This window comes from Stegodyphus dumicola, chromosome 6 (genome assembly GCF_044657685.1).
Source record: "Stegodyphus dumicola isolate Sdum_Otavi_A_Nest chromosome 6, ASM4465768v1".
Classification (NCBI taxonomy): Eukaryota; Metazoa; Arthropoda; class Arachnida; order Araneae; family Eresidae; genus Stegodyphus; species Stegodyphus dumicola.
In genome coordinates, this window is record NC_140773.1 from 32989644 (window position 1) to 33009241 (window position 19598).

At 31.7% G+C, this 19598-nt stretch overlaps 1 protein-coding gene across 1 annotated transcript in view; it reads right to left on the reverse strand.

Annotated features, from left to right (window-relative positions):
- Positions 1–19598, reverse strand: part of LOC118199568 (uncharacterized) — a 753888-nt gene that overhangs the window by 293774 nt on the left and 440516 nt on the right. Inside the window, exon 5 of the mRNA XM_085818213.1 lies at positions 13224–13436. Coding sequence (XP_085674339.1) covers positions 13224–13436 — 213 coding nt within the window. The remainder of the gene's footprint in view (positions 1–13223; positions 13437–19598) is intronic.

Genomic DNA, 19598 nt, shown 5'->3' on the forward strand with positions numbered 1-19598 from the left:
GAGACAATGTAATTACCTCAGTTTCGCCCCCAATTTTGAAGAAGACCACCCCAGGGGGGACGGGTCCGAAGGTCTCCCACCCCTTTTTCCCTTATCATAGGGTATTCACAATATCAAGCAGTATAGTCGGTAGCTATACTTCAAACTACTGAAATCGTTAAATACAACGCAATGCAATGCGCATCTAAAGAGAAAGCTAACTGTGATATCTCATTTCAAGCGGAAGTAAACAACTCGCAACAACAGTAACTAAGCAACTAAAATCAGACGCTCTCTCTCTTTCTCTGGCCTTTTTATAGTTTTCAAACGGTCGCGAGATACTTCTAGTATTTTCTCTTTCTCGAAATTACTGGAAATCAATTAGAGGATGGAATTACGGTTACAGCTAACATAGTGGTCAATTACATTTATTCAGTTTCAAGACACATCACCGAGATATCTCTTTGCTCAATGTTAAATTCACGTGCCCCTGTATTCCTACTTTTCCGGCATAGCTCATAAGGATTTTAAGTTTTGTTGACGTTTATTTTATTTTAAAACTTTACTGCCCCCTCTTATTTTCCACTTTCGGCTAGAATAAACGTGGTTAGCTTTAATATGCAAATTGAGCGTGCAAACTGTAAGTATTTAAGTTGTGGCTTTAAGCCAAGATATATATATATCTATCGCCACCTTATTTCACGCGCGCTTTTCAGTCAGTTGCTGTCAGCCTTTAAGGCTAGAGGTTTAGTTCTCTTGATAATTGAAGACGTATTGTAGTTTTCCTCGCATTCTGCGTACTTCATGCGTAAAGACCTAAAATGCGTAAAGGCCAATCTTAGTGTTACTAGCCTTTGGAAAGTATTTGAGTTTAGCTCTTATTTAAGTTTAGTTAGTTTGTAGTTTTTATTTTTACGTTCAGACCACAAGTACTGGTCTCTGTATCCCGAAAGTGCGGGCGTGGCTGTAAACTGTGAAGAATAAAATGTGTAACTAAATCCTTGACTTCTTTGTCATCTCTTCTACAATTTCAAAGGACATAGTTTAAAGTAAACTCACTGTTCCACTCAGGACACCTCATGTTCGCCAAACAGATTAGAAGAAATAGTCGTCCTGATAAGCTTTCTCTTAAAATTTGTCTCGCGCTGCGTTGCACGGGGAAATACAAGAATTGTAATTATAATTCTATTTAAATTACCTATCTGAGTGCAAAATTCGTAACATTATAATTTTTGTAGATTTAATCATTGCATCTGACTAAAATAGGTGCTGTGTTAAATCTAAAAGAGAGATAGCACTTCTATTCAAGTTTTTGACAAAAATGTCATGAATTAGATTGAACTAAAGCTCTAATGAAGCTCCATAACATTATACTCTCTAACATTATACTATCTCCATAGCATTACACAATCTATACTTGTAGACGGAATGATTTAAATATTGTCTAGAAAATGTTTTTCAAAAAGAAAAAGTATATTTTTGTATATATTTCTTTTTGACGAGCTTGAGTTAGCGAGACTGGTTTATAAAATATGGTGATCTATACACAAATACAAGCATGTGAGATGACTAAGCCTTATGTTTAAAACTAAAATCAAAAAAGAAGAAATTCAGTGTAAGTTTTTATAAAGCTTACAAAATATAATCAAAATTATTTTAATAATAATTACACAATTTATTCACAAACATCGATGTCATAAATAATTTTCAAAATTGATTAAACGTTGCTAACATCTTTTATTTTATAAAGAAATTTAGGACGTTGTAAAATATAGTTTTTTTATTTTTAAGTAAATACTTACACAAAAGAAAGGAATACGAGAAATTTTTTTTAGTTTCACGAGAGATACAGTAAATTTTGAATGTTAAAAAAGCGTAGCACTTCTTGAACTTTAGTTAGCCGGTGTTATGTGGAGTCTAATTTTGGGATTAGTTGATAAATACTGAAATAACTATATTCATGATAACTTTAGAAGAAAAGAATATTCATGATAAAATGAGAAGAAACGAAACGAAGATAATAGTACGAAAAGGAAATAAAAGCTGCTCTGAAATGGAAGATTATTGCGAAGCAATTTCTTTCGGTAAATAACTTATTATTTATTTTATATACATAAGAAATACCATTGTATAATTTAATAACATATGTACCTTTATTGGGAAATGTCTGAAGAATTTAATTCAAAATATATTTGAATTTCAAATGTAGTATTCCTTTAATTTGAAAGTTTTCTTAACTTACTTTTTAATTTTATTTGTTTGTTTTCATTATTTATATTGTTTATCTTAGAAGATGTTTCTTACTTCAAAAGAAGTTTTTCAGCTCACAAAAAACATTTGTTATGGGGGCAAGATTTACATAAAAAAACATTTTAATACTTCTTTCTTTTCCACTTTTTTTGATTTTGCATCATTTTGTTGTTGAGTTTCGTTTATTTCGTGAATTGTTTAGTTTTCTTAATGCATATTTTTTGAACTGCCTCATTTTTAAAGCAGCGATTTTTATTTTCAAAATGGTGGTTCAAATTCAGAATATGTCATACGCATGACGTACATTATAATATAAAATATGATAAAGCTTACAAAATGTAATCAAAATGTAATCAATAATGTAATAAATATCATGTCATCTAGAGTAAGGTTTATATTTTTTAGTTAAAACTGATTATAATAAATTTAACGTATTTTTGTAAGTTTAATGAAAATCAAAATAAAGTTATGACTTCATTCACATTTTCACTCCAAAAAATAAGTTATAAAAATGAAATGGGTTAAAATAATCAACATAGTTTATGTTATTTATGAACATTTATGTAAATATGATTATTTTTTACTTCCTTGTACCAAGTAAAGGGAGTAATGTAATAGAGAAACATTTCAGGTATAGTATTTCAATGAAAATATTCATTTTTTCAGAGATTTTTTGGTGACGTCTGTACTTACGTACGTATGTATGTATCTCACAAATCTTATAAACGAGTCGCCTTAGAACTTTGCAATTTCGTATATTTGACTACTATAATATGTAATTGTGCACCTCCCATTTTGGTTGCAATCGACAGCCAGCTCGGTGAACTCAGGGTTTTTGTTCTTACATGTTTGCAAATAGTGCAATTTTTTCTTTAAAAGTGATTGAATTATGATATTTTTATGATCAGTTTAGGGTTTTTATGCGTTTAATTAATGTGCGTGCGATGGTTGTAGGATTATCAACAATTTTAAAGGTGCTAAGCCTAATGAAATCGCGATTTGTTTACATTTGAAACTCTCAGCAGAATAGTGAATTAAGTCAGTTTTGTGCACCAATTTCAGGGTCTTTTTGCCGATTGTTACCAAAAATAAGTTTGAGTTTTGTGCACCGAAAAATTTATCTTCCTGCCCCCTCACGAATTGCTTGTTTTCGCATAGAAACTAATTTTAATTGTAATTTTTTTAACTGATTTTATTCCTATTTGATGATTTATGTTTTTTTTTATTTTACAATTTTTAATGAAGGTGTTTTGACTTTTTATGTATTTTTGCCTTGCCTCTAAGTAAGAACTGAATTAATTGATTGAGAAATATATAACTTAGAAAGTCCTGAAAATAAGGATGTAAAAAGAAGTCATGTAATGTCCACATCAGATTTTTTTCTTTAACTCATACCTTTATTCTATTGCATTTTCAAATTGTGACTCCTCTCATTCTCTAAATGCACATTCTAACACGAAATTATTAAACAGAGAAATAATTCCCAACAGATTTGGTCTTCGCTCAACTTAGTCTTCTAATAATATTTCTAAAAGTTACATATCCTCGCATTCTTTGGCGTATCTTTGAAGAAGCCGAATTTAAGACCTCTAGACATCCGATTTAAGAAAGGAACAGAAAGTACAAACACATTTCCTCTATTTTACAACGTGAACTTTTAATATTTATTTACGAAGCACGACTATAAAGTATTTAACGCATGGGCATTAAGCTGCAGATATTAAAAAAGTTACAATGATATTTTTTAGATGAAATGTGGAACTCATTATAATAAAAAGCAGTACACAAGAATAAAAGTTTTACTTAATATTTCGCAAATTGCTTATACTATATATCCTATAAATATACTGTATATTTTATTAATAAAATATATTATAAGTAATACTATTCAACACTATGTACATACTATAATGAAAAGTTGCAAATAATGAACAATCTGGTTAATTAAATTTCTGATGCATAATTTCCGAGAGTTGTTATTACAATTAAACAGAAATATAGAAATAATACTAATTAAAGAAAAGAAAAAGAGTCAGATTTTAACTTTATCATCTTTCCCGATTTAATATAAGAAAGTTATAATATTTTAAAAATCTGTCTTGGACACCACATGACTTTTTCTACGGACTATTTAATTATATACAACTTTTGGTGCACTTCAGGGAATCCCGAACCATCAAATACTGTTAAAGACAGTTTAAGAAAACAATTTTTAACTACTAAAATTAAAGTTTAGAAGAAAAACAAGGAATTCGGCCAACGGAAAAAACACAAAAGTTTCACACAAAATTGAAAGTTAAATTTTGGTCTAAATGGGCAAAAAATTACACCGAAATTTGTGCACCAGATGACTTCATTCAGTATTCTACTAAAAGTTTGAAATGTAAACAAATGGGGTTCATTAAGCTTAGCTCGTTAGGTCTTAAACTTTTGATAATTCTACAGCTATTGCATGCAGATTAAAAAGGCATAAAAACCTTAACCGGAACTTAAAAACAACATAACGAATGTGATTGAACATTTAAAGCAAAAAATGAAAAATTTACCAATACAAAAAAATAAAAAATCTGATGTAGATACCACATGATTTCCTTGTATGGTCAATTAAGTTATACACAATTTTTGCTGCATTTCATTTAAATTTGTTTCCTCGAATTTCATTACAGATATATTTCTCATTCAAATTATTCAATTTTCCCTTCCCGGCGAAGGAAAAATGCATAAAAACTCAAAACACCTTCATTAAAAATTCTAAAATACAAAAATACGTAAAGAACCGAATATAGCTAAAAGTTTTTACAATTAAAATTAGTGTTTCTACATAAAAACAAGCAATTCGGCCAGCGGGCAAGAAGATGCACAAAACTATAAATTTACTTTTGGTCCTACTCTGCAAAAAGACATTGAATGTGCGGAAACTGACTTAATTCACTATTCTACCGAGTTCCAAATGTAAACAAACGGCTGTTCGTTAGGCTTAACTCGCCACTTAAACTTTTAAGTTGTTCATAATTCTTGAACTATTTCATGCAGATTAACAAAAATCATAAAAATCTCAACTGGAACCTAAAATCCATATAATTCAATCACTTTTAAAGTAAAAAATGCACATTTTACCAGATTATAAGAATAAAAACAAACTAAGTAAACCAAGCCAGATAGCAGAGTGAGAATATACGATTGGTACGGTTACGATTGGTGCAGCCGATTGTAACGAAAAAGGAAGGTACATAACTACATTGCTATAGCAGTCCCATATAGAAAATTACAACGTTCTACGGCTACTCGTTCTTGAGCTATGCGAGATACATACCTACGTACTTACGTACGTACAAACCTCAAAACATCTCTTCTGAATCAATTTTAAAAATCCATATTATAATCCTTTTTGGTAAAAACAGTCTTTTATTCTGTCCATACGTATAGATGTCAGAGCTTACTGAGCCAGGGAAGACGGTGAATATGTATATAGATGCGGCCGACTGAAAAAAAAAAAAAAAAAAAAAGGGAAGTGGACATATATAGATGTTATAGAAGGCCCATATACCAAATTTAAAATTCTGCAGTTATTCGCTTTAGAGTTAAGGGAGATACATACATATGTCACAAAAAAAACGGAGAAGTCACGAAAAGATTCCTTCGTACTTCATATTAAATCCATTTTACAAACCGTGTGCGGTAAATTTAATTCTTTTTTCTGTCTGTACATGCATATGTTACGCAAAATATTCATTCAAATGTATTCGAGGACGGTCGACATAGACAATATTGTTGAAATATGATACCCGACATTTTTCGCGATTACAATAATTCGTTTAGTTCGTGCAAGAAAATAAAATCTATAAATGTAAGAACAGAAACTGAATTACTGAGATTCAAAGGATATGCTGCTTAAAGATTTCACTGACTAAGATTTATGGGATATGCTGAATAAAGATCTTTACATTAAACACAATTATCCTAACGTTTTAAGCTTTCATAATCTTCGTTATTCTAGTAGTTATAGTGCCTTTTAAAACCTTTTTCATTGTGTAATTCCGAATAACATGCATAATGTAAAGAACGTTCTTCATCATCATATAGATTTATTAGACACAATGATGCTATTTTTTATTTTTGCATTTTATAACCCGAAATAAATTTATGAATAGAGGTGGGGGGGGAATGGAAAAACCACATTAACAGGAAAAATCCAGCCAGTAGGTTTTTCAGAAGCTTTTGCATATATCGCAGAGAAAATAATCTTTTCTATATCTGAATGTCTTATATATAATCCAAGTACATATATGGTAAACACATTAGGTTTTGTATTTTATATAAATAACACCTATTTCAGCAGATTTATTATGCAAAGATTATGTACAGTTACTTTAAAATGATTATTCCAAAAATGTAATTACATAGCTTTCAGAAATAATGGAGATATGAGCAGAAGGAATCAAAAACTATAAAAGAGAAATTTCATAAAGATGTGGACGCTTTTTCCCTTCTCTCCATTTAGAGTGAGGCCGAAAGCGTTCACCAATTATTCAGAGTCACATCAAATTCGTAGTCATCTCTGTAGAACTGAGAAATGTTGTTAATTATTCAGGCTTAATTCCTGGGTTTGAACTAGGTTGACCGTAAGATTGTAATTTTTATTTCCCTTAGACATAGTATAAATATGAAATAATTTTCTTCAGACAATATACTTAACGAATCTATTTCTTATTGAGCTTACAGCTCTGATTGTCTTCGTCGTAAGCTAGTTATCAGTCCATAAAATCTCTTCTAAACATTGTTCGAAGAGAGGAGTGAACATTTACTGACATACATAACAGCAGCACGTTAATTTCACGAATATGGAAAAAATTATTTAAATACTCTGATTACCAAGCAACAAAATTTAAAGGGTTTTCTTAAAAAAACTTCTCCGCTATATGAGCTCCCAGCGGCTTATCCGTTCAACAAATCAAAATGAAATTTCAAATGTTACTCGAAGATACATTCTCGAGATTGTGATTAAAAACAATGGAGCTCTAACTGTTACGGTTACAGGGAAACAATTTCGACATTTTCAAATGTCAGTTCCGAAAAATTACGGTGTTTCAAAATCATCCATTTGATTTATTGCAATACTAAAGAACTATTTCGGTTATTGGTGAACAATAACTGTCTATGTAGAAGAGAAATACGCCGAAGTAAACTGCAAAACTAAGCAAAACGAAAATAAGCTTAAATTAGCTTAGAAGATTGGATGAACCTATACTACGTAAGCTTAATTTATTTCTATACATGTCTAGGTGCAAGAAAATGGTCTCTTGGTTTTAGTAACGAAAGCATTATTATCTCTGACGTATAAAGAAAGTATTAATTCTGACAAAGTTATTTCTTCATTAAATGATTTTTACTTTTTATCAGAGAAGGAATTTGGGTCAGTCATCCCTTGACTTTTAAGTAATAATTTTCGAATGTACAATTGAATATTTTTCAATTTCAAAATGGGTGATAGATTTTATATGAGGTATCTGTCGCAACTGTTGGTCCAACGTTACCGAAGTGATATATTCTTTAAAGATAAAATGACAAATTATCTTAAAATTTAATACTAATTTATCTTTAAAGATAGCTCTAACTGTTATGGTTACAGGGAAACAATTTCGACATTTTCAAATGTCACTTCCGAAAAATTATGGTGTTTCAAAATCATCCATTTGATTTACTGCAATACTAAAGAATTATTTCGGCTATTGGTGAGCAATAACTGTCTATGTGGAAGAGAAATACGCCGAAGTAAAAGATCTTTAAAGATAAATTAGTAACGAAAGCATTATTATCTCTGAAGTATAAAAAAAGTATTAATTCTGACGAAGTTAAAAAACATTTTTTTATTTCTTCATTAAATGATTTTTACTTTTTATCAGAGAAGGAATGTGTGTCAGTCATCCCTTGATTTTTAAGTAATAACTTTAGTAATAATAAGTAATAATTTTAGTAATAATTTAAGTAATAATTTTCGAATGTACAATTGAATATTTTTCAATTTCAAAATGGGTGGTCGCAACTGTTGGTCCAACGTTACCGAAGTGATATATTCTTTAAAGATAAAATGACAGGAATGATTTAAAAAGCAGAAATTATTGAAAGAAATATTGACGAATGAGAATAACGTAGAAATTGATCGTATGGTCTGCAGTTTTTTCATTTTTAGAAAATTTCTTTATGATCTCATACTCCGCATTAGAACAGCTGATAATAAGTAAATGAAATCATTTCACGTTAAAAGACTACTCTGACAGTTCATTCAATAATGCAGCTTAACAGTAAATTCCTTTCAGTCTTCAGAAAGAATTCTAATTCTAAGTTATTGGTAAATTATTGCTATGCCCAAGTATTCGAGGTATAAGGAAAAATAAATAGAAACTATAAGAAAAAGGTGTGTCCTGACCACATACGTTCTTGTTTCTTTATTTTATGTATGTTTTTAAGAGTTATCATGAGAAAACATCATATAAGAATCTGTAACCTCAGATTATTTTCAGAGGATAACGACTTAGTGTACATGATAAGGCTTTGCTTTCATTTCTTAAATTCAATTTCTTCTTGACTGAACGGGAGAATGGGATTTTATTAACGTTATATTTTATATGCATTCGTATGCAATTTATTGTATCAATATCTATGCAGATTCTAAAGAAATACATCTTATAGTATCTTGAAAAAGTATTATGCACTGATAGTTTTTTATATGTAATCGTCTGCATTTCTGCACGAAACATACTTTTGTTTTTGGATTTGAATGAATTTATTAGAAAGCAATTCATTCCCGAATATAGCTTTGAAGCTTGAATAATGCATAAAATTGATTTCTTTTGTTCACTTGTTTGCAAAAGAATAGTTGGCAGACTGTTTTAGAGACATCGACAAAATTTGATAAATCATCGCGTGGGGAAAAAAAGCAGAGCCTGGCGTTCACGGTTGAGTGTATTTATATTTGTCCATGACAGATTCAGTACTGTTAAAACAAATAAATAAAGACACAAATAGAAATGAGAAGCGAAACTATCTCTCGATCGAAATCTGTTTCTTTCTCTTCTGCTTCATGGCAGAAACAAATCTCCTTAAATCTATAGTTTATACGAATGGAAATTTTCTCTATGAAAAGGAGGAGGAATAAACACAAGCAAGACGTACAAAGCCTCGACTGAAACGAAGATATCGGTGAATTTTTCATCCAACTTCCCAAAGACGTCCCCCTCGACACGTTGGCCCTTGTTTGCGATAAAGATTTAACCAAAGAAGTAGTTTAAATTCTACGCATTCGCCTCTAAGTTTATTCAAGGGAGGATATCGATCAAAGCTAGGCAGAAGTAAAAGCTCCCTGCTTGTTTTCTTTCTGTTTCTGAAATAAAAGAGAGGATAACTCAAGTTACCAGTACTTGAATTTGTATGTCGTTTTTATCGCATATATCGCGAAACCTTGCTTAGTTATTTCTAAGAGGATTTGAATTTTGAATGAAAATTCCCAAGCGAACGGAAAATATGCGGAACCTTGAAATAAATGCGCAGCAAAAAGCACATAAGTCTTCCATAACACAGCAAGATTGAATGTGCTGAAATTCCCAGTATTCGTTTTTCTGCACCGATGAAACTGCTGGTTAAATGCGATCATCTACTCCAAGCTTCTTTTACTCAAGTTTTGAAGCAAATTTCGGATTGTGGAAGGCATCGGCGTCATCAGTTTTTATTGCACAGAGCACTACATTCCGTTCCCCTTTAAAAAGGGTTTTATCTTAGGAATGTCATTTGTACGATTTTGTTGTGAATGGATTAGAATATGTAACGTCGTTTTTTTTGAACGCATGTAAACTGCGCCCCCCAAAAAGGAGGGACAGTTCTATATCTCCCGTTTTACTGGACCGATTGACGAAATTCAACTTGCGTGTTTCATGTCTCGAAAGCGCGACTTAGGATATGTATTATATTTATATATAGCATTGTTCTAATATAGGTATTTTGACAGAAAATCGGACTTTTTCTGAAATGAAAAATTTTCTTTTTTTTTCCATATTTCAATTCTGCGACTCAAATTATGCCAAATTGTCACGTTTTGTAAAAATCGCAAGAGTAACTTTAAAAAAAAAATCAATTTTCAAAATTTTAGTTCCTCAATGTAAATTGAATTTGATATATATTTATTAATATCTCTTATTTTACTTATTTGATTCTTCCTTTGATATTTTGAAATTTAGGTTCATTCCAAATAAAATTCGCTTATTTTTTATGATTTATTTTAAAAATTTGTATTTTTAGATAATTTTTATAAATTTTTCGAAGAACATTTTGAATTACTATCTATAAAAGTTTTACCATCATCTGAAAGTAGTTGTATTTATAAGCCTACCTGCAAAAAATTACAGTTTTTTATTCAAAATTTCTGAAGATATACGTGAATTTATATATTGTCGGGTTTTGGAATTTGGCTTATTTGTTGAAAGCGATAATAACATCAAATGTGGTTTAGGCACTTTGTTAAAATTATTTGAATATAAGAACGATGTGACTTTATTCCGCTCCTGCACAAAGGAAAATAGGTTGCCATATATTAACAAGTTCGCCAAGTGATTTATTCTTGGCGTAAACTGAAAAAAAATGAACCGAGTTAAATTTTTAAATTTCTCCAGAAAGTTCGCACCAAATTTTACAAAATTTAATATTTAGGTATAATTTGAGCTGTAGAATCGAAATATGAGAAAACATTGTTATATTATTTCACAAAAAGTCTCATTTCGTGTCAAAATACCTATATTAGGATAAAGCTACATATAAATCTAATATATATCCTAAGTCGCGCTTTCGAGACGTGAAAAGTTCAGTTTGAATTTCGTCAATTGGCCCACTAGAACGGGAGATATAGAACTGTCACTTTTTTTTTTTTGCGCAGCTTACATTGGTGTTAACTCTAAATTACTGCGATGAAATTCTAAGTGTGTCTTACATAAATAACTTGACAACATCATAAGTACGTAACCTGTTTCGGTTTATGTGTGGACAGAAACATATCCCCTCAGACAAATTTTGTATCATGTGACGGTAAATGTGAAGCAAAGGCGACATTTACTCAAACTCGAGATTTTTATGCAGGCCCAGAGGAGTAAAAAGTTAAATTAGAAAACAGTGCTTTTGTTGCTTAGCTGTCACGAGTGTCTGCAGCAGAAAAGAAGGATGTAGAACGCGTATTTTCATTTGAATGCAAGCCACTAATAATATTAATCGCATTTATGCATCGTTATGCGTGTTAAAATGTTTGGCCAGTAGAATCACCCGCCGCTGTGCAGCTCTGAAATATGGTCTGCTATGAGCTGTCTCATGGAATGCGAAAATGACAGATCGGGCTCATTAACCCTTGGAGATGTATGGGGAAAATAGCAGGATCAAAGCGATGGTCAAAAGAGCTCATAAAGGTACATCGCTGGAAAAAAAATTAATTGCTTTTATATTCAGTATTTTAAACCCAAAGACTGCTTGGTGAATGTAATTTTATTGACAGCGTAATTTTATTGAATCTTTAATGCGGTTTATAGATTTTTATAAGGATGGCACCATTTTCTGACTGCAAAATAAAAGGTAGTGATATAACATAACGAATTAGGACCATGCCATTTTCTCGACCTGCTGCCGTGTGGTGTAATTTTTAGCATCGCCATTTAGCAAACTGGAGGGTCTGTAGTTCAATTCGAAGCGAAGACGTAGTTTATTTTTCACATTTATCTCTTCAAAAAGTCAAACCGTTTTCTATTGTTTACCCAAGGCAACATGTAAGAAATAATAATTCGTCACCGCCTGCGTATGGCAAATATGGCAAACTGGGCCTTATGCCCTAGTCATGCTTTAAGTGCGACAGAATGATGTAAGGAAGAAGGATTAGAGAAAATGCTTTGTGTTGTAATGGTTTGTGGGTTTGATTTGGTTTATTTGATTACGGCAAAGCTCTTGAGAGCTATCTGCCTAATGGGAGGGATGCCTTCGTGGAGGATATTATAAAGGAAACTGGCTCGTATACTCGTTACGTATTTGCAAAACCACAAAAACGCCACGCAGCCATCCCGTTTTCGGAATTCGAACCGAACTACCAGTGTTTAGCGACTTTAACTCTCGGCCACCCGTAGACTCCAAATAAAGGAGCAGTTGAGTTTTCATATTTCCTGCAAAGATAGGCTAATAACTTTATGAAGTATCAGCTAAATGAAAATATAATAATCCAATAACTTTTTTGGGGGGGTATGAGATGGGATTTGTTTTCTGAATTTCCCATATATTATTGATTAAATATATAATGGGAGAGTGTTAAGGTTAAAATAATATTAAATTCAATATATCCTGTTTACAGAATAATTAAAATTAACCTACATCTTACAGATCTACAGAACAACTGGAGGTACTCAGCTCTTTAAAAACTGGGTCCTTTAAAGATCACCAAATATTCACTAAATTTAGTTTAAGCAAATCGCATGGTAAAAGTCACAGGTTTCAGGTCTTAAATCTACATGCAAAGATTTAATTAATAAATGACCATTAAACTTGTGTTATTGACATAATAATAATATACTTGAGATACATAATATAAAATATAAGGATTTGCATTTGCGTTCGGTCTTATGTCCATTTCTCTGCACACTTAGCTTATTGTGCAAAATTCAAATTCAAAATTGTGCTACTTATTCAAAAGTGTGCAGTTTCTTCGACTTCGTTTCTAATTCATTGCATGAAAATTCATACGATCAAGTAAAATCCTATAGTTTCTATGATTTCTTTCTCGAAAAGTAAATTATATTACATATTGCAGAGATTTTACTTTTACAAAATTAAATAGCCGTTACCTTGAACAACTGTTTTAAGGCTTATAAGTAAAACATTCTTTAGGGGACATAAATAGACATTATTCCAGACCTTTTGACCTAATCAAAATTCATCTAGGAATATTTACAATCTTAACAAAAGTTTAAGAAACTCACCGACGTGTCAAGACGTGGAGACCAAACATTCAAGTAGAGGCAGTCCTCCGTGCCTCGGAATTTCCGGGTCTCTGGGTCTACATGGAAACAAGGCTTCGCATATTTATGCGCCCTCCTGCGTTCTTTCCGTCCACACCATTCGCCATCTGACCACCAAGATATCGGCTTCTTCCACCTCAGATGGCCCACTGGTGCTTTAGCATATGGAACGCCCTAGAACAAGAAAATAAATATTCAGTTTACCACATATACTGTTTCCTTTGCATTTGTGAAGGCACATGGAACTGAACTAGTCTTACAACATGCAGGTAGATAATGGGAACGTGTTTATTCAAATAAGAAATGTTTCAGTTTGTAGTCTGTCTTTACATATGCTTTACAATAATTTAGATAGGATTGATTGAACATAATTAGTAATAACATTCTTTGAAGAGCCTCTATTTTTAAGGACACTTAAAGTACAATATAAAGTTCTTATATTTATTAATGCAGCTGTTAAGAATAAAATAATTTAATCATTAAAAACAAATGATGTAATTGAACTGCTTTTAATTTCAAAATTTGTTTTGCTACACAGAAGTCAGTTTCATGATTGTTCATTCATGGGAATAGTTATCAGCAATACACGTATATATTATGGTGGTATTGGGATTAATGGACCAAACGCACGGTATAACCCAGGCTGTTAAAATATAGGACCAGTTTGTAAAACAAATAAATGCTATTTTATTGCCAGTTAAATAATATCAGATAGTTACAAAAGCAATTAATTAATGTATGATAAACAGATAAATGTAAAAATTCATCAAAGGTCTGAGATACTTATATAGTTACAGGCGAAAACATCACAGACAAAAATATCATGGAGAAAACAACGCAAGATGAAAACGACGTCTTACAAAACATCGCTGAAGAAAAGAAAACAAGGAGAAAACATCGAAGTTTTAAAACAATGGGGTATAAAACATTGTCGCCGAAAATAAAGTGGTTCAAACACTTCACAGTTTAAAAGTATGGTCGTTGAAAAGATCGTAGTAAGCAAATCATCGCATGAGGATAAAATCGCAGACATGGTCTTTTCAGGCTTTAAAAGTTGTAAACGCATATTCTCATGATGATTTGTGAGCTCAAGAATGAATGAGGAATATTTTTACTTTTATATTTTTGAATTAACTAATACACTTTGCAAATAAATTAAAAAGGTCATTTCTGCATTCAAAAAACTGAAACTGAGTAGAAAATTAATGTAGATAGTTATATTTCAAAAGGCAATTTAAAAGCTGCCTTTGCCTTCCTAAAAGGTTAACTTATTGATGCATTTTCCTAAGTTACGGGTATTAACGTTTTAAAACAATTGGTTGCTAACATGAAAAATATTTCTCAGTTGAATTAAATTTGCTAGTTTTTCGATGAACCTTTAAATATAAAACAATAATGAGCATGAAAACATATTTAAAAAACGTACAAATAAGAAAATAAACTGTGAAAATATTTTCAGTAAGGAAAAGTTTAGATGCCGGGTTTTTTTCTAAAAATATTTAACTAAGCTCTATGTTGGAAACAATGATTTAATTATTAGTACTTTAAACGCATGGCAAAAATGAATTTATTTCTTTAAACAGAATATACATTTTCTTTAAATTAATATGAGGCATTCTGAAGCAATAATGATTCTTCGTAGCATAAGACTATAAAATAATAAGTATTACAATTGTTTCTGATTTTAATTCCTTATGACAGAGGAATAAAATCTTTAAAAATTAATTGCTTTGGGATAATCTTTGCTTACCACGAAATTTTTATCATTGAAAGAATTATATCATTGACTTTTCTGTAGAAACGTTTAATTGAAAACAATTATTCCAATTCACTGATCATGACAAACATGTTTGGCTTCTTCTTTACTCACTAATTTACACAAGAAATTAAAAAAAAAAAAACGCAAATTGTTTTCGCTAAAACATAAAATAAAATATACATCAACGGTTTTGGACATCAAGCATATAGGCTTGGAACTAAAACATTCTTTAAATTAAAAACATGCACATGTGCTTGAAATTAACAAATTTAATACACGAAATACTTATGCATTAAACACAAGAAGGCTATTTTGGAAAATCATTGTGATCATCAAGCTAATTATATTTGAAGAAAGAATCTCATTTTAAATCAGCTCAATGTCATGTGGATACTCTAAATCCAAAAACAATTCTGTTAAAATATAGCTAAGAAACTCTCAGTGCAGCATATATTTTCAATTATTTGCATCATTTTAATCATGCTGTTATGAGAGTCCCCTCAATGTATATAATTATTTACCACCAATAATAATTAAATGAACTATACTAATGCAATATCTAAAATTTAAAACATAACTCACGTTTAATTTGATCTCTTTAACATTTAAAACGAAAATATTTTACAAAAATAATTTTTTAAATGATCCTCCTCTAATGAACGCAGATTCGTTTCGAATACCAGACTGAAAAACACAAATTTTCATATTGCTTATTTTTAATAAGCTGCAAAAGAATTACTATTTTTTCATGAGGAAAAATTGAAAATAATCTTTTGAATTAATGGAAAAAATGAAATACTATAATTTTTTTCATGTCTTTTTGAAAAGAAAATATGAATGCAGGTTTATGTAAAGTATATGAAAAATGCATGGTAGTGTATAGCTTGCTCTAGCACTATATCAAAGAAGTAAAATTTGAATATGAATGACAGCGGATCTAGATCTTTCAGATTTATGTTATGTCAACAAACGTCATTTGGAACGGGTTTTGCTTGATCCTAAAATTGAAAAATATGTAAATTCAATATTTTTCATTTCATACTGAATCTCCTTTTTTCAAATGGTTCAAAGAAAATCTCAAACTTTCTTCATAATTAGAATTAAAAGGGTGAATTATAAGTTTTTAAAAAATATATAGCAATAAATATCAGTTATGCTAAACAATGCGAAATTTAAAACAAATATACTATCTTCTTTATTTTACTAAGATAGATTTCATCAGTCACCTGACGTATCTGGAGATAACGCTGAAACGAGCTTGAAATGTAGCTTGTTTGGCCAAAAAAGGTCATTTTCATACCATCATGTTACTGATGGATTCAAGATTCAGTTCAACGAAAAATAATCCTCTTTCAGTGTATTCTAATATTTGATAAAAGTTGGAGAAGAAAGAAACTATCGAAACAAATCAACAACAAGTGATACTTTCATGGAAAAGTATGAGCTGCGCGCAAACTTTAAAATTACTGGTCAATATTAATTACACCATTTCCATGTAATCTCTCTGAATGTAACAAATTTATGCGAATATTATGTATTATTAATAGTATTTTACTTAACACATAACGTACTTTAAAACCAATTTCGAGTATCCTTTCAGGAATCGTTGCAAAAATACACTTGGAATTGTGATCTGTGATTAAAGACGCTCGCTGTCGTACCGATGCGTCTGGGTTTAAATCCCGTAGAAGGGACGGTTATATATAAGTGTCTGTTGAAATACTGGAAGATCGTTTGCCAGTCGCTTGGTGTTGGGAAAAGAAGGGGGGGGGAGACACTTCGACCATCCCACGTTGCAATCTCCATCAAAATTGGAGCGGTGCTGAACAGTTAGTTACTATACTTGCACAACCAATGGTGAACTTCTGGTGTGCCGCCTGCCTGTATATTTACCTGAAAACGAAGCAGGTGTTTAAACTGTGTAGTCAAGAAAATCTCGCATAGTGCTATATTAAACGAATACGGAGACATATAACTTGAAACAGCCGCCCAGATGCTATAGTGGTCAGGGAAGCCAACTGCGGTACCGAAGGGCCCGGTTTTGAATCCCCGGTGAAGACATGGATGTTTGTAAATGTGTAGTGTCTTTATAGCATGGGGGCAGTGAGTGAGTGATTGCCACCAAGAAAGACCACTGACCTGGCCTTAGCCTCACAGTGTGATATCTTCCTGGCAGAAACCGTCTACTCTCTGCTACACCCTGCTCCGGGAACGCAGTATGGGGGCAGTATAAATATATGGCGAGCCGAACGTCCTGTCGAACGTCCTTTTGGCATGGTAAGAGGGGTAGGGAACCCTCTGACCCTAGCCCTCGCCTGGGTTGTTCTTCATGAAAATTGGGAGCTGTTGAACTGAACGAAGTCTAAGGCCCATATCACACGGCGTTTGTTTCACACGAACAACTGTTTCGGACAAATTTCTGCCTGGTTTACTATTGAAAGAAAGACGTGCGACTTTTGCCTTCCTTTCGAAAAAAGTTGCAAGTTGTTCGTTTTCAACCAATCAGCTATCAGCGCCGAATGCTGTTAGCTTGTTTGTAATGCAGAACCAGTTTTCCCTCTGTTAACCCCAAAGCGAGCTGTGGTGATTGGCTGTTGTGAAAAGCAGAAAAATTGTTCCAAACAGTTGTTCTTTTGAAACAAACCGACGTGTGATATAGACTTTACTATCACCCGTACGCCGCGCAAGGCTCTTACCAACGACAAGCACAATCTTGCTGTCCTTGCCACGAGGAATTTCATGGACTTGTTCTAATTTACTGTCAGACAAGTGAGATAAATTACAGTAACATAACTTAAAAGTTTTAAGCAAGGTACACGAACAAAAAGAGCTTTCGGAGCAGGTACATCGTATCATGGTACATCGTATTCTGGTGCAAAATACATGAGACATCAGACAGTGGAGGAAACAGACAAAACAGCGTTAATTTTGACAAATTTTGAACGCAATCCTTCGGTCTCGCTTCATGTACCAATCATCACTCACTTGTTTGCTGAGATATTTTTGTATGAAATGGGTTGACCCATGTTTTAGTATGATATGATCAAATGCATGTTCAGAAGAACTTGCCCTCCGAAAGTATCTTCTGGGCCCTAGAAAAAAAAGCTTTTTTGAAAAAATTTCTCCTTGTTAGAACAAGGTGAGAAACAACGAACAGCAGGTCAAATGATTTTTTAAATGCTCGTCAGTATCCAAATTATATACAAGCGTGTACAAATTCCTTAAATACCAAACAACGATCGCCTATCAGAGTCAGATTCATGTTTGATGCAGTCTATAGTCAAAACTTTCGGAATTTCTAAATTACAAATAGCAACCATCTATCCTACGTATTTTCTCTAAACACTCCAATTTTGATGAAATTTATTACCAGTTACCTTAAAAAAGGACATCACTTTAAGTTTAGGACCAAATTTAAAATTTAAAGCAACTGTTGTGTTTTTTATCAACATACATCCAAATATAAAACAGCTATACAAGAATCGGCAGGCACATAGTATATCTCATTACTGTGAGTATCCATATTTATTTAATTTTTAGTTAATAAGGTAAAGATTGTTGAAAATCTTAAAGCGATGAATTATTAACACAAATATAAATTTTCCTCCATGAACTTAATTACTTAATACTAATATAAAATTAAATTGAATTTAAACTAATTGGATTTTAAAAATATGTAGTAAATGTGTTAGCGACAATATTTACTAAAAATTACATTCGAAGTGGACAAGAATGAGATGGTCCTCAGAAAGTTCCAATTATGAAAATAGTATGAAAAAGTCTGTTCTGTTGGAAAATCGCCATGTTGGAAAATCGCTGACGTGAAAACGAATTTTTCTGTTCATGATAAAAATAAATGAAATATTGATTATTTCCAGATGTCGATGAAAGTTAACAAGTTAACGCTTTTGGAAAGCTTTGCGAGTGATTTCTGTTAGGTGATATTTTAAAGGATTATTATCTTAAGTTATTATCTAATACTCTTTTAGCAATGTAATAAGATGAAAGTGTATAAACAGAAATTTATAAACATTTAAAAGGCATTAAGATATCTCACGATAAAAGCTCTCAGTCTGTAACTGAGACTTCGAATATGAGTCACATATGCATCACATGTTTAAGGTGCTATTAGCCCAAAAGGGCCTATTAATCTCGAAACAGGATTTTGCGTTGGTTCACTATAAACGGCGGATCACATTTCAGATTGTTGCCATTAAATATTATAGCTCTATGTATTATTTTTAAAAAATTAAATAATGAAGAATCTGCATGTATATACACTTTGGAAAAAATAGGACAGTTGGCAATCTCCCGTTCTACTGACACAATTGACGAAATTTAACATGAGGTTTTTCATATTTCGAAAGCTCGACTTAGGATATATATTAGATTTATATACAACATATGGTAGGTGCATTTTTAACGTAAATTCGACCTTTTTCTGAAATAGCGTACTGATTTTGTTTTACATATTTCGATTCCACGACTCAGATTATAATCAAATATTATATTTTGTAAAATTTGATGAGACCACGAAAAATTTTAAAAATTTATCTTGGCGCACTTTTTCCAGCTTT